The sequence below is a fragment of the Lampetra fluviatilis genome, unplaced genomic scaffold (assembly GCF_964198595.1).
Source record: "Lampetra fluviatilis unplaced genomic scaffold, kcLamFluv1.1 SCAFFOLD_494, whole genome shotgun sequence".
NCBI lineage: Eukaryota > Metazoa > Chordata > Hyperoartia > Petromyzontiformes > Petromyzontidae > Lampetra > Lampetra fluviatilis.
Genome location: NW_027621119.1, coordinates 2,236 through 19,471, shown reverse-complemented (window position 1 = coordinate 19,471; position 17,236 = coordinate 2,236). Strand labels below are relative to the sequence as shown.

General features: G+C 55.5%; 1 protein-coding gene across 1 annotated transcript; it reads left to right on the top strand.

Annotated features, from left to right (window-relative positions):
* Positions 1–528: 528 nt before the first annotated feature.
* Positions 529–15,153, top strand: ING4 (inhibitor of growth family member 4). The gene is made up of 8 exons (XM_078885221.1): positions 529–730; positions 3,488–3,559; positions 4,152–4,318; positions 6,781–6,870; positions 9,843–10,042; positions 10,866–11,079; positions 12,063–12,124; positions 14,757–15,153. Exons 1-8 carry the CDS (start codon positions 694–696, stop codon positions 14,794–14,796), a joined length of 882 nt encoding a protein of 293 aa, XP_078741347.1. The 5' UTR covers positions 529–693; the 3' UTR covers positions 14,797–15,153.
* Positions 15,154–17,236: the final 2,083 nt, after the last annotated feature.

The following is a 17,236-nucleotide window of genomic DNA, read 5'->3' as shown; positions in this document are numbered from 1 at the left end:
TCTTCTCCCTCCGCCTGATGAAGGCCCCTGGCCTTGCGATCGAAACGTCGCGGGTTTTTTTGCTTTTATTGTTTTCGATTTGTTTTTGAAATTTTAATTGTGCTTTTTTGCGTTTATTATTTTAAAGTAATTATTTTAATTAGACATTTTTTTAATTTTATTATTAGTATTTTAAATGTGTTTTATTTTGTTATTTTAATTATAAATGCATTTCATTGTATTTTTTTTCTATCTCAGTTACTTTACCGACAAAAAACTAAGAATATTGCGTCACTTGTTTGGAAAACACCCCCGTGACGTCATTAGTTCAGTGAATCTTCCCCCGCCAGACACCACCCCCGCGCTTTGTCGCCGTGACGTCATCCGCTGTGTAAACCTACCCCGGTCTCGTGACGTCATCGGTCGTGTTACCAATTTCACCGGCCTCGTGACGTCATCGCGCCACCAAAAATACTACGCCCCGTGACGTCATCGGTTATGTGAACAACTCCACCAGCCCCATGACGTCACCGATTCACCGTACAAACAAACCGGCTTCGTGACGTCATCGGTTGCGTGCAACAACCCACGTCATCGAAAAAAACAACGGTTCCGTGACGTCATCGTGTTTCTGAACACCGCCCCGCCCCCATGACGTCACCGTGACGTCACTACCGTGCGCCACTTTCGGTGACGTCACCGAAGCGCGGGAAGATGGCGGCGGCGATGTATCTGGAGCATTACCTGGACAGTGAGTGACGCTCTCCCTCTTAACTCTCCCTTTTAACTCTCCCTTATCTCTCTCTTAACTCTCCCTTTTAACTCTCCCTTAACTCTCCCTTTTAGATCTCCCTTTTAGATCTCTTATCTCTCCCTTAACTCTCCCTTTTAATTTTCTTAACTCTCCCTTATCTCTCTCTTAACTCTCCCTTTTAACTCTCCCTTATCTCTCTCTTAACTCTCCCTTTTAACTCTCCCTTAACTCTCCCTTTTAGATCTCCCTTTTAGATCTCTTATCTCTCCCTTAACTCTCCCTTTTAATTTTCTTAACTCTCCCTTATCTCTCTCTTAACTCTCCCTTTTAGATCTCCCTTAACTCTCCCTTTTAACTCTCCCTTAGATTTCCCTTATCTCTCTCTTAACTCTCCCTTTTAACTCTCCCTTAACTCTCCCTTTTAGATCTCCCTTTTAGATCTCTTATCTCTCCCTTAACTCTCCCTTTTAATTTTCTTAACTCTCCCTTATCTCTCTCTTAACTCTCCCTTTTAGATCTCCCTTAACTCTCCCTTTTAACTCTCCCTTAGATTTCCCTTATCTCTCTCTTAACTCTCCCTTTTAACTCTCCCTTTTAGATCTCCCTTTTAGATCTCTTATCTCTCCCTTAACTCTCCCTTTTAATTTTCTTAACTCTCCCTTATCTCTCTCTTAACTCTACCTTTTAGATCTCCCTTAACTCTCCCTTTTAACTCTCCCTTAGATTTCCCTTATCTCTCTTAACTCTCCCTTTTAACTCTCCCTTAACTCTCCCTTTTAGATCTCCCTTTTAGATCTCTTATCTCTCCCTTAACTCTCCCTTTTAATTTTCTTAACTCTCCCTTATCTCTCTCTTAACTCTCCCTTTTAGATCTCCCTTAACTCTCCCTTTTAACTCTCCCTTAGATTTCCCTTATCTCTCTTAACTCTCCCTTTTAACTCTCCCTTAACTCTCCCTTAGCTCTCTCTCTCTCAACTCTCTCTTATCTCTCCCTTCGCTCTCTCTTGCCTCTCTCTTCGCTTTCTCTTAACTTATCTCTCGGCCGCTCGTGTTTTCTTATATTGTTGTTTGTGTGGTGGAGGCTAATGTGGTAGTTGTGGTGGTTGTTGTTGTGGTTGTTGTTGTGGTTGTTGTGGTGGTTGTTGTGGTGGTTGTTGTTGTTGTTGTGGTTGTTGTGGTGGTTGTTGTGGTTGTTGTTGTGGTTGTTGTGGTTGTTGTTGTGGTTGTTGTGGTGGTTGTTGTGGTGGTTGTTGTGGTTGTTGTTGTGGTTGTTGTTGTGGTTGTTGTTGTGGTTGTTGTGGTGGTTGTTGTGGTTGTTGTTGTGGTTGTTGTGGTGGTTGTTGTGGTTGTTGTGGTGGTTGTTGTGGTGGTTGTTGTGGTTGTTGTTGTGGTTGTTGTTGTTGTTGTGGTTGTTGTTGTGGTTGATGTGGTTGCTATGGTTGTTGATGTTGATGTGGTTGTTGATATGGTTGTTGATGTGGTTGTTGATATGGTTGTTGATATGGTTGTTGATGTGGTTGTTGTGGTGGTTGCTGTGGTTGTTGTGGTTGTTATGGTTGTTGATGTTGATATGGTTGTTGATATGGTTGTTGATATGGTTGTTGGTGTGGTTGTTGGTTGTTGATGTGGTGGTTGTTGTTAATCTGGTGATAGTTGTGGTTGGTAATGTGTTTGTTGTTGTTAATGTGGTGGTGGCTAATGTTGTTGTTGTGGTGGTAGTTGTGGTGGTAGTTGTTGTGGTGGTTAAAGTGCTGTTGGTAGTTGTGGTGGTGGTGGTAGTTGTGGTGGTGTTGGTGGTAGTTGTGGTGGTGTTGGTGGTAGTTGTGGTGGTGTTGGTGGTAGTTGTGGTGGTGTTGGTGGTAGTTGTGGTGGTGTTGGTGGTAGTTGTGGTGGTGTTGGTGGTAGTTGTGGTGGTGTTGGTGGTAGTTGTGGTGGTTGTGGTCGTTGATGTGGTTGTTGTAGTTGTTGTAAGTTGTTGTTGATGTGGTTGTTGTTGATGTGGTTGTTGTCGTTGCGGTTGTTGTTGATGTGGTTGTTGTTGATGTGGTTGTTGATGTGGTTGTTGTTGATGTGGTTGTTGTTGATGTGGTTGTTGTTGATGTGGTTGTTGTGGTGGTTGTGGTTGTTGTTAATGTGGTTGTGGTGGTTGTTGTTGTGGTTGTTGTTGATGTGGTTGTTGTTGATGTGGTTGTTGTTGATGTGGTTGTTGTTGATGTGGTTGTTGATGTGGTTGTTGTTGATGTGGTTGTTGTTGATGTGGTTGTTGTTGTGGTGGTTGTTGTTGATGTGGTTGTTGATGTGGTTGTTGTTGATGTGGTTGTGGTTGTGGTGGTTGTTGTTGATGTGGCTGTTGTTGATGTGGTTGTTGTTGATGTGGTTGTTGATGTGGTTGTTGTTGATGTGGTTGTTGTTGATGTGGTTGTTGTTGTGGTGGTTGTTGTTGATGTGGTTGTTGATGTGGTTGTTGTTGATGTGGTTGTTGTTGTGGTGGTTGTTGTTGATGTGGTTGTTGATGTGGTTGTTGTTGATGTGGTTGTTGTTGATGTGGTTGTTGTTGATGTGGTTGTTGTTGATGTGGTTGTTGTTGATGTGGTTGTGGTTGTGGTGGTTGTTGTTGATGTGTTTGTTGTTGATGTGGTTGTCGTTGATGTGGTTGTTGTTGATGTGGTTGTTGTTGATGTGGTTGTGGTTGTGGTGGTTGTTGTTGATGTGGTTGTTGTTGTTGTGGTTGTGGTTGTTGTTGTTGTGCGTCAGGCATTGAAAACCTCCCAAATGAGCTGCAGAGAAACTTCCAGCTGATGAGAGACCTCGACCAGAGGACTGAGGGTGAGTACAGTGCGTACAGTGTAGTGTGTACAGTGTAGTGTGTACAGTGCGTACAGTGTAGTGTGTGTACAGTGTAGTGCGTACAGTGTAGTGTGTACAGTGCGTACAGTGTAGTGTGTGTCTGTGTGTGAGTGTCTGTGTGTGTGAGTGTCTGTGTGTGTGTGTGTCTGTGTGTGTGTGTGTGTGTCTGTCTGTGTGTGTGTCTGTGTGTGTGTGTGTGTCTGTGTGTGTGTGTGTGTCTGTGTGTCTCTGTGTGTCTGTGTGTCTCTGTGTGTCTGTGTGTGTGTCTGTGTGTGTGTGTCTGTGTGTGTGTCTGTGTATCTGTCTCTGTGTGTGTGTCTGTGTGTGTGAGTGTCTGTGTGTGAGTGTCTGTGTGTGTGTCTGTGTGTCTGTGTGTGTGTGTGTACTGTGTGTGTGTACAGTAGATGTGTGTGTACTGTGTGCGCACTGTGTGTACAGAGTGTACAGTGCGTGCACCGTGCGTGCACAGCGCGTGTTACAGTGCGCGCGTACAGTGATGCGTACAGTGCACGTACAGTGCGTGTGTGTACAGTGCGCGCGTACAGTGCGTGTGTGTACCGCGCGTGCCCAGACCTCAAGGCTGAGATTGGGCGTCTGGCGGGCGAGTTCCTGGTGGGTGCCGGCTCCCTGGACGCGTCGCGGCGCTCCAGCGCCCTCAGCCACATCAGCGGCGCCTACGGCAAGTGCCGCGAGTACGGGGACGACAAGGTGCAGCTCGCCATGCAGACGTACGAGATGGTGAGGCGCTCACCACCACGCCACTCACCACTCACTCACCACTCACTCACCACGCCACTCACTCACCACGCCACTCACCACTCACTCACCACGCTACTAGATGAGACAAGGTGCAGCTCGCCATGCAGACGTACGAGATGGTGAGGCGCTCACCACCACGCTACTCACCACTCACTCACCCACTCACCCACCCTCTCACTCACCCTCTCGCTCACCCTCTCACTCACCCTCTCGCTCACCCCCCCGCTCACCCCCAGGTGGACAAGCACATCCGCCGTCTGGACGCGGACCTTGCTCACCCTCTCACTCAATCTCTCACTCACCCTCTCACCCCTCCGCTCACCCTCCCGCTCACCCTCTCACTCACCCCCAGGTGGACAAGCACATCCGCCGTCTGGACGCGGACCTTGCGCACCCTCTCACTCACCCTCTCACTCACCCTCTCACTCACCCTCTCACTCACCCCCTCACCCTCTCACTCACCCTCTCACTCACTCACCCTCTCAATCACCCTCTCGCTCACCCTCTCACTCACCCTCTCACTCACTCACCCTCTCACTCACCCTCTCGCTCACCCTCTCGCTCACCCTCTCACTCACTCACCCTCTCACTCACCCTCTCGCTCACCCTCTCGCTCACCCCCAGGTGGACAAGCACATCCGCCGTCTGGACGCGGACCTTGCGCACCCTCTCACTCACCCTCTCACTCACCCTCTCACTCACCCTCTCGCTCACCCTCTCGCTCACCCTCTCGCTCACCCTCTCACTCACCCTCTCACTCACCCTCTCACTCACCCTCTCACTCACCCTCTCGCTCACCCCCCCGCTCACCCCCAGGTGGACAAGCACATCCGCCGCCTGGACGCGGACCTTGCTCACCCTCTCACTCACCCTCTCACTCACCCTCTCACTCACCCTCTCACTCACCCCCTCACCCTCTCACTCACCCTCTCACTCACTCACCCTCTCACTCACCCTCTCACTCACTCACCCTCTCACTCACCCACCCTCTCACTCGCCCTCTCACTCACCCTCTCGCTCACCCTCTCGCTCACCCTCTCGCTCACCCTCTCGCTCACCCTCTCACTCACCCTCTCGCTCACCCCCCCGCTCACCCCCAGGTGGACAAGCACATTCGCCGTCTGGACGCGGACCTTGCGCACCCTCTCACTCAATCTCTCACTCACTCACTCACCCTCTCACTCACCCTCTCGCTCACCCCCCCGCTCACCCCCAGGTGGACAAGCACATCCGCCGTCTGGACGCGGACCTTGCTCACCCTCTCACTCACCCCCTCACCCTCTCACTCACCCTCTCACTCACCCCCTCACCCTCTCACTCACCCTCTCACTCACTCACCCTCTCACTCACCCTCTCACTCACTCACCCTCTCACTCACCCACCCTCTCACTCGCCCTCTCACTCACCCTCTCGCTCACCCTCTCACTCACCCTCTCACTCACTCACCCTCTCACTCACCCACCCTCTCACTCACCCTCTCACTCACCCTCTCACTCACCCTCTCGCTCACCCTCTCGCTCACCCTCTCGCTCACCCTCTCACTCACCCTCTCACTCACCCTCTCACTCACCCTCTCACTCACCCCCTCACCCTCTCACTCACCCTCTCACTCACTCACCCTCTCACTCACCCTCTCACTCACTCACCCTCTCACTCACCCACCCTCTCACTCGCCCTCTCACTCACCCTCTCGCTCACCCTCTCGCTCACCCTCTCGCTCACCCTCTCGCTCACCCTCTCACTCACCCTCTCGCTCACCCCCCCGCTCACCCCCAGGTGGACAAGCACATTCGCCGTCTGGACGCGGACCTTGCGCACCCTCTCACTCAATCTCTCACTCACTCACTCACCCTCTCACTCACCCTCTCGCTCACCCCCCCGCTCACCCCCAGGTGGACAAGCACATCCGCCGTCTGGACGCGGACCTTGCTCACCCTCTCACTCACCCCCTCACCCTCTCACTCACCCTCTCACTCACCCCCTCACCCTCTCACTCACCCTCTCACTCACTCACCCTCTCACTCACCCTCTCACTCACTCACCCTCTCACTCACCCACCCTCTCACTCGCCCTCTCACTCACCCTCTCGCTCACCCTCTCACTCACCCTCTCACTCACTCACCCTCTCACTCACCCACCCTCTCACTCACCCTCTCACTCACCCTCTCACTCACCCTCTCGCTCACCCTCTCGCTCACCCTCTCGCTCACCCTCTCACTCACCCTCTCGCTCACCCCCCCCGCTCACCCCCAGGTGGACAAGCACATCCGCCGTCTGGACGCGGACCTTGCGCGCCCTCTCACTCACCCCCTCACCCTCTCACTCACCCTCTCGCTCACCCTCTCGCTCACCCTCTCGCTCACCCTCTCACTCACCCTCTCACTCACCCTCTCACTCACCCTCTCGCTCACCCTCTCGCTCACCCCCCCGCTCACCCCCAGGTGGACAAGCACATTCGCCGTCTGGACGCGGACCTTGCGCGCTTTGAGGCTGAGCTGAAGGAAAAGCAGCTGGAGGGCGACTACGAGGGGGTGGGGGCCGCCCCCCGGGGGGGGGGGCGCGGGGGGGGGGGGCCGGGGGGGGGCGGGGGGGGAGGAGGGGGGGCCCCCACCGCCAAGAGTACGATCACCACGCTCACTCACCACGCTCACCACGATCACCACGATCACCACTCACCACCACGCCACGCTCACTCACCACCACGCTCACCACTCACCACGCTCACCACTCACCACCACCCCACGCTCACTCACCACGCTCACCACCACGCTCACCACGATCACGATCACCACGCTCACCACGCTCACCACCATGCTCACCACCACGCTCACCACTCACCACGCTCACCACTCACCACCACACCACGTTCACTCACCACGCTCACCACCACGCTCACCACGATCACGATCACCACGCTCACCACGCTCACCACCATGCTCACCACCACGCTCACCACTCACCACCACACCACGTTCACTCACCACGCTCACCACCACGCTCACCACGCTCACCACCACGCTCACCACCACGCTCACCACTCACCACGCTCACCACGATCACCACGCTCACGCTCACCACGCTCACCACCACGCTCACCACCACGCTCACCACCACACTCACCTCGCTCACCACCACACTCACCACCACACTCACCACTACACTCACCACCTCGCTCACCACCACACTCACCACCACGCTCACCACCACACTCACCACCACGCTCACCACTACACTCACCACTACTCACCACCACACTCACCACCACACTCACCACCACACTCACCACCACGCTCACCACACTCACCACCACACTCACCACCACGCTCACCACGCTCACCACCACGCTCACTCACTATCACGCTCACCACACTCACCACCACGCTCACCACCACGCTCACCACCACGCTCACCACGCTCACCACGCTCACTCACCACGCTCACCACACTCACCACGATCACCACCACGCTCACCAAGCTCACTCACCACCACGCTCACCACCATGCTCACCACACTCACCACGATCACCACCACGCTCACTCACCACGCTCACCACGCTCACCACGCTCACTCACCACGCTCACCACACTCACCACGCTCACTCACCACGCTCACCAAGCTCACTCACCACCACGCTCACCACCATGCTCACCACCACACTCACTCACCACACTCACTCACCACGCTCACCACCACACTCACCACTCACCATGCTCACCACGCTCATCACGCTCACTCACCACGCTCACCACCACACTCACCACACTCACCACTGTACCGTTCCTATGTGTGTATAGTGTGTGTACAGTGTGTACTGTGAGTGTGTACTGTGTGTGTGTACTGTGTGTGTACTGTGTGTACTGTGTGTGTACTGTGTGTGTACTGTGTGTGTACTGTGTGTGTACTGTGTGTACTGTGTGTGTGTGTACTGTGTGTACTGTGTGTGTACTGTGTGTACTGTGTGTGTGTGTACTGTGTGTGTGTACTGTGTGTGTACTGTGTGTACTGTGTGTGTGTGTACTGTGTGTGTGTACTGTGTGTGTACTGTGTGTGTACTGTGTGTACTGTGTGTGTACTGTGTGTGTGTACTGTGAGTGTACTGTGTGTGTGTACTGTGTGTGTACTGTGTGTACTGTGTGTGTACACTGTGTGTGTACTGTATGTACTGTGAGTGTGTACTGTGTGTGTGCTGTGTGTGTACTGTGTGTGTGTACTGTGTGTGTACTGTGTGTACTGTGTGTGTGTACTGTGAGTGTACTGTGTGTGTGTACTGTGTGTGTACTGTGTGTACTGTGTGTGTACACTGTGTGTGTACTGTATGTACTGTGAGTGTGTACTGTGTGTACTGTGTGTGTGTAATGTGAGTGTGTACTGTGTGTGCTGTGTGTGTGTACTGTGTGTGTGTACTGTGTGTGCTGTGTGTGTGTACTGTGTGTGTGTACTGTGTGTGCTGTGTGTGTGCTGTGTGTGTGTACTGTGTGTGTGTACTGTGTGTGCTGTGTGTGTGTACTGTGTGTGTACTGTGTGTGCTGTGTGTGTGTACTGTGTGTGTGTGTACTGTGTGTGCTGTGTGTGTGCTGTGTGTGTGTACTGTGTGTGTGTACTGTGTGTGCTGTGTGTGTGTACTGTGTGTGTACTGTGTGTGTACACTATGTGTGTACTGTGTGTGTGTACTGTGTGTGTGTACTGTGTGTGTGTACTGTGTGTACTGTGTGTGTGTACTGTGTGTACTGTGTGTGTACTGTGTGTGTGTACTGTGTGTGTGTGCTGTGTGTGTGTACTGTGTGTGTGTAATGTGAGTGTGTACTGTGTGTGTACTGTATGTACTGTGAGTGCTGTGTGTGCTGTGTGTGTGTACTGTGTGTGTACTGTGTGTGTACACTATGTGTGTACTGTGTGTACTGTGAGTGTGTACTGTGTGTGTGTGTATGTACTGTGTGTGTACTCACTGTGTACTGTATGTACTGTGTGTGCACTGTATGTACTGTATGCGCACTGTGTGTACTGTACGCGTACTGTGTGTACTGTATGTGTACTGTGTGTGCTGTATGTGCTGGGTGTACTGTATGCACTGTGTGTGCACTGTATGTACTGTACGTGTACTGTGTGTGCTGTGTGTACTGTATGCGCTGTGTACTGTATGTGATGTGTGTGTACTGTGTGTGCACTGTATGTACTGTACGTGTACTGTATGAACTGTGTATGTGCACTGTATGTATTGTGTGTGTGCTGTGTGTGTACCGAATGTGCACTGTATGTACTGTGTATGTGCACTGTATGTACTGTATGTATTGTATGTGTACTGTATGTATTGTATGTATTGTATGTGTACTGTATGTATTGTATGTGTACTGTGTGTGTACTCACTGTGTGCTGTATGTACTGTGTGTGCACTGTATGTACTGTATGTATCGTATGCGCACTGTATGTGCACTGTATGCACTGTATGTACTGTACACACTGTATGCACACTGTATATGTACTGTATGTGTACTGTATGAGCAGAGGGCCGTGCCCAGGACCGCGGACCGCCGCAAGGCTGCGTCCGCTGCGGGTGGCGCTGCCGCCTCCTCCTCCTCCGCCTCGCCGTGCGTGAGTGGTGGCGCCGCGGTGGGGCTGGCGAGGGGGAGGGGCCGGGGGGGTGCGGACGATGAGGGCGCCAAGGGGGGCAGCGCACGCAAGCGACTCAAGGCCTCCTCCTCGCAGTGAGGATACACTACACTATACTACACACTATACACACTATACACTACATTACACACTATGTACTACACTATATACACTGCTATACAAATTTACTATACACTATCTCCCTCCCCTCCCCCCTCTCCTCCCCTCCCCCCCTCCCTCTCCCCCCTCCCTCCCCTCTCCTCCCCTCCCTCTCCTCCCTCCCTCTCCTCCCCTCCCCTCCCTCCCCCCTTTCCTCCCTCTCTCCCTCCCCCCCTCCCTTCTCTCCCCTCTCTCTCCTCTCTTCCCTCCCCCCCTCTCCTCCCCTCCCCTCCCTCCCCTCCCCTCCCCTCCCTCCCCCCCTCTCCTCCCCTCCCCTCCCTCCCTCTCCCCCCTCCCTCCCCTCTCCTCCCCTCCCTCTCTCCTCCCCTCCCTCTCCTCCCTCTCCTCCCCTCCCCTCCTCCCTCCCCCCCTCCCCTCCCTTCCCTCCCTCCTTCTCCTCCTTCCCCTCTCCTCCCCTCCCTCCCCTCCCTCCCTCCCTCCCCCCCTCCCCTCCCCTCCCTTCCCTCCCTCCCTCCCTCCCTCCCTCCCCCCCTCCCCTCCCTCCCCTCCTCCCTCCCCCCCTCCCCTCCCCCCCTCTCTCCCCTCCTCCCTCCCTCCCTCCCCCCTCCCCCCCCTCCCCCCCCTCCCCCCCCCTCCCCCCCTCCCCTCCCTCCCCTCCCCTCCCTCCCCTCCCTCCCTCCCCTCCCCCCCTCTCTCCCCTCCTCCCTCCCTCCCTCCCCCCCCTCCCCCCCCTCCCCCCCCTTCCCTCCCTCCCCTCCCTCCCTCCCCCTCCCTCCCCCTCCCTCCCCCACCACCCAGACCCGACTTCCCCTCCTCAGTGGGCGGCGGTGGTGGTGGTGGTGGCGTAGCTGTTGGTGGTGGTGGTGGGGGGCTCTCGTTCGGGGCGCTGGTGGGGGGGGGCGGGGTGCACCCCTCAGACGTGCTGGACATGCCGGTGGACCCCAACGAGCCCACCTACTGCCTGTGCCACCAGGTCTCGTACGGCGAGATGATCGGCTGTGACAACCCGGACGTGAGTGGTGGAGGGGGCGGGGCATGGGAGTGGGCGGGGCATGGGAGTGGGCGGGGCATGGGAGTGGGCGGGGCATGGGAGTGGGCGGGGCATGGAAGTGGGCGGGGCATGGGAGTGGGCGGGGCATGGGGGGGAGACACTGGGAGATGATTGGCTGTGACAACCCGGACGTGAGTGGGGGGGGCGGGGCATGGGAGGGGGCGGGGCATGGGAGTGGGCGGGGCATGGGAGTGGGCGGGGCATGGGAGTGGGCGGGGCATGGGAGTGGGCGGGGCATGGGGGGGAGACACTGGGAGATGATTGGCTGTGACAACCCGGACGTGGGGAGGGGCATGGGAGTGGGCGGGGCATGGGGAGAGACACTGGGAGATGATTGGCTGTGACAACCCGGACGTGAGTGGGGGAGTGGGCGGAGCATGGGAGTGGGCGGGGCATGGGAGTGGGCGGGGCATAGGAGTGGGCGGGGCATGGGGGGAGGGGGGAGGGGCATGGGGGAGAGGGGGTGACGTGGGGGGGGGGGCTGCAGGGTGTTCAGAGGTGGGGCCGGTGCCTTTGTGGTTAAGTTGTGGTGGTGAAGTTGTGGTTAAGTTGTGGTGGTGGTTGTTGTTGTTGCAGTGTTCCATCCAGTGGTTAGGTTGTGGTTGTGGTGGTTAAGTTGTGGTTAAGTTGTGGTGGTGGTTGTTGTTGTGGTGGTTAAGTTGTGGTTAGGTTGTGGTGGTTAAGTTGTGGTTAAGTTGTGTTGGTGGTGGTTAAGTTGTGGTTAGGTTGTGGTTAAGTTGTGTTGGTGGTGGTTAAGTTGTGTTGGTGGTGGTTAAATTGTGGTTAGGTTGTGGTGGTTAAGTTGTGGTTAAGTTGTGTTGGTGGTGGTTAAGTTGTGTTGGTGGTGGTTAAGTTGTGGTTAAGTTGTGGTTAAGTTGTGTTGGTGGTGGTTAAGTTGTGGTTAAGTTGTGGTTAAGTTGTGGTGGTGGTGGTTGTTGTTGCAGTGTTCCATCGAGTGGTTCCACTTCTCGTGCGTTGGACTCAGCACCAAGCCCAAGGGGAAATGGTGACAACACGCTAACTACACGCTAACTACACGCTAACTACACGCTAACAACACGCTAACTACACGCTAGCAACACGCTAACTACACGCTAACTACACGCTAACTACACGCTAGCAACACGCTAACTACACGCTAACTACACGCTAACAACACGCTAACTACACGCTAGCAACACGCTAACTACACGCTAACTACACGCTAACAACACGCTAACTACACGCTAGCAACACGCTAACTACACGCTAACTACACGCTAACTACACGCTAGCAACACGCTAACTACACGCTAACTACACGCTAACAAACGCTAACAACACGCTAACTACACGCTAACTACACGCTAACAACACGCTAACTACACGCTAACTACACGCTAACAACACGCTAACTACACGCTAACTACACGCTAACCACACGCTAACAACACGCTAACAACACGCTAACAACACGCCAACTACACGCTAACAACACGCTTACTCACCCACCCACTCAGTCACTCACCCACTCACCCACCCACTCACTCACCCACTCACTCACTCACCCACCAACCCACCCACTCACCCACCCACTCACCCACCCACTCACTCACTCACCCACCCACTCACCCACTCACCCACTCACTCACCCACCCACCCACTCAGTCACTCACCCACTCACCCACCCACTCACCCACCCACTCAGTCACTCACCCACTCACCCACCCACTCACCCACTCACTCACCCACTCACCCACCCACTCACTCACTCACCCACTCACTCACCCACCCACCCACTCACCCACTCACCCACCCACTCACCCACTCACCCACCACTCACCCACTCACCCACCCACTCACCCACTCACCCACCCACTCCACTCACCCACTCACTCACCCACTCACTCACCCACTCACCCACTCACCCACCCACTCACCCACTCACCCACTCACTCACCCACCCACTCACCCACTCACTCACCCACTCACTCACCCACTCACTTACCCACCCACCCACTCACCCACTCACCCACCCACTCACCCACTCACCCACCCACTCACCCACCCACTCACTCACTCACCCACTCACCCACTCACCCACCCACTCACCCACTCACCCACCCACTCACCCACTCACTCACTCACCCACCCACTCACTCACTCACTCACCCACTAACTCACCTACTAACTCACCCACTCACTCACCCACCCACTCACCCACCCACTCATTCACTCACCCACTCACTCACTCACCCACTAACTCACCCACTCACTCACCCACCCACTCACCCACCCACTCACCCACCCACACCCACTCACTCACCCACTCACTCACCCACTAACTCACTCACCCACCCACTCACTCACCCACCCACCCACTCACCCACCCACTCACTCACTCACTCACCCACCCACCCACCCACCCACTCACCCACCCACTCATTCACTCACTCACCCACCCACTCACCCACCCACTCACCCACTCACTCACCCACCCACTCACCCACCCACTCACTCACCCACTCACTCACCCACCCACCCACCCACCCACTCACCCACCCACCCACTCACCCACCCACCCACCCACCCACTCACCCACCCACCCACTCACCCACCCACTCACTCACCCACCCACTCACCCACCCACTCACCCACTCACCCACCCACTCACTCACCCACCCACCCACTCACCCACCCACTCATTCACTCACTCACCCACCCACTCACCCACCCACTCACCCACTCACTCACCCACCCACTCACCCACCCACTCACCCACCCACTCACCCACCCACCCACCCACCCACTCACCCACCCACCCACTCACCCACCCACTCACTCACCCACCCACTCACCCACCCACTCACCCACTCACCCACCCACTCACTCACCCATCCACTCACCCACTCATCCACTCACCCACTCACTCACCCACCCACTCACTCACCCACCCACCCACTCACCCACCCACCCACTCACCCACCCACTCACCCACCCACTCACTCACCCACCCACTCACCCACCCACTCACCCACTCACCCACCCACTCACTCACCCACTCACTCACCCATCCACTCACCCACTCACTCACCCACCCACTCACCTACTCACCACTCACCACCCTCCCACCCACTGACCCACCCACCCACCCACTCACCCACTCACCCACTCACCCACTCACCTACTCACCACTCACCCACCCACTCACCCACTCACCCACTCACTCACTCACCCACTCACTCACCCACTCACCCACTCACCCACTCACCCACCCACTCACCCACTCACTCACTCACCCACCCACTCACTCACCACCCTCTCACCCACTCACCCACTCACTCACCCACCCACTGACCCACTCACCCACTCACTCACTCACTCACTCACCCACCCACTCACCCACTCACCCACTCACTCACCCACCCACTCACTCACCCACTCACCCACCCACTCACCACCCACTCACCCACTCACCTACTCACTCACTCACTCACCCACTCACTCACCCACTCACCCACCCACTCACCCACCCACCCACTCACCCACTCACCCACTCACCCACTCACTCACCCACTCACCCACTCACCCACTCACTCACCTACTCACTCACTCACTCACCTACTCACCACCCTCTCACCCTGTCACGACTTTCTCAGGTTTTGTCCTCGCTGTTCCCAAGAACGCAAGAAGAAGTGAAGACAACAACAACAACAACCACAACAACAACCACAACAACCACAACAACCACAACAACAACAAACCACCACAACAACAACAACAACCACGACAACAACAACAACCACGACAACCACAACAACCACAACAACATCAACCACAACAACCACAACAACAACAACAACCACAACAACAACCACGACAACAACCACAACAACATCAACCACAACAACCACAACAACAACAACAACCACAACAACAACCACGACAACAACAACAACCACAACAACAACCACAACAACAACCACAACCACGACAACAACAACCACAACAACCACGACAACCACAACAACCACAACAACAACCACAACAACAACCACAACCACAACAACAACAACAACCACGACAACCACAACAACCACAACCACAACAACCACAACCACAACAACAACAACCACAACAACAACCACAACAACAACAACCACAACAACAACCACAACAACCACAACAACAACAACAACCACAACAACAACCACGACGACAACCGCAACAACAATAACAACCACAACAACCACAAGACGCTGGGACACGCGGAGACTCACAGGGAGACACGGAGACACACGGAGAGACACAGGGAGACATGCGGAGACACAGACACACGGAGACACTCGGAGAGACAGGGAGACACAGGGAGACACAGGGAGACACACGGAGACACACGGAGAGACACGGAGAGACACGGAGAGACACGGAGAGACACAGGGAGACATGCGGAGACACACACACGGAGAGACACGGAGAGACAGGGAGACACAGGGAGACACAGGGAGACACAGGGAGACACAGGGAGAGACACAGGGAGACACAGGGAGACACAGGGAGACACACGGAGAGACACAGGGAGACATGCGGAGACACAGACACACGGAGACACACGGAGACACACGGAGAGACACGGAGAGACACAGGGAGACATGCGGAGACACACACACGGAGAGACACGGAGAGACAGGGAGACACAGGGAGACACAGGGAGACACAGGGAGAGACACAGGGAGAGACACAGGGAGACACACGGAGACACACGGAGACACACGGAGAGACACGGAGAGACACGGAGAGACACGGAGAGACAGGGAGACACAGGGAGACATGCGGAGACACAGACACACGGAGAGACACGGAGACACACGGAGACACAGGGAGACACACGGAGAGACACAGACAGACATGCGGAGACACACACACGGAGAGACACGGAGAGACAGGGAGACACAGGGAGACACAGGGAGACACAGGGAGAGACACAGGGAGACACAGGGAGACGCTGGGACACGCGGAGACACACGGAGAGACACAGGGAGACATGCGGAGACACAGACACACGGAGAGACACAGAGAGACAGGGAGACACAGGGAGACACAGGGAGACACAGGGAGACACGGAGAGACACAGGGAGACACAGGGAGACACACGGAGACACACGGAGAGACAGGGAGACACAGGGAGACGCTGGGACACGCGGAGACACACGGAGAGACACAGGGAGACATGCGGAGACACAGACACACGGAGAGACACGGAGACACACGGAGAGACACGGAGAAACAGGGAGACACAGGGAGACACAGGGAGACACAGGGAGACACAGGGAGACACGGAGAGACAGGGAGACACAGGGAGACACAGGGAGACATGCGGAGACACACACACGGAGAGACACGGAGAGACAGGGAGACACAGGGAGACGCTGGGACACGCGGAGACACACGGAGAGACACAGGGAGACATGCGGAGACACAGACACACGGAGAGACACAGAGAGACAGGGAGACACAGGGAGACACAGGGAGACACAGGGAGACACGGAGAGACACAGGGAGACACACGGAGACACACGGAGAGACACGGAGACACAGGGAGACACAGGGAGACATGCGGAGACACAGACACACGGAGAGACACGGAGACACACGGAGAGACAGGGAGACACAGGGAGACGCTGGGACACGCGGAGACACACGGAGAGACACAGGGAGACATGCGGAGACACAGACACACGGAGAGACACGGAGACACACGGAGAGACACAGACACACGGAGAGACACAGAGAGACAGGGAGACACAGGGAGACGCTGGGACACGCGGAGACACACGGAGAGACACAGGGAGACATGCGGAGACACAGACACACGGAGAGACACGGAGACACACGGAGAGACACGGAGAAACAGGGAGACACAGGGAGACACAGGGAGACACAGGGAGACACAGGGAGACACGGAGAGACAGGGAGACACAGGGAGACACAGGGAGACATGCGGAGACACACACACGGAGAGACACGGAGAGACAGGGAGACACAGGGAGACGCTGGGACACGCGGAGACACACGGAGAGACACAGGGAGACATGCGGAGACACAGACACACGGAGAGACACGGAGAGACAGACACACG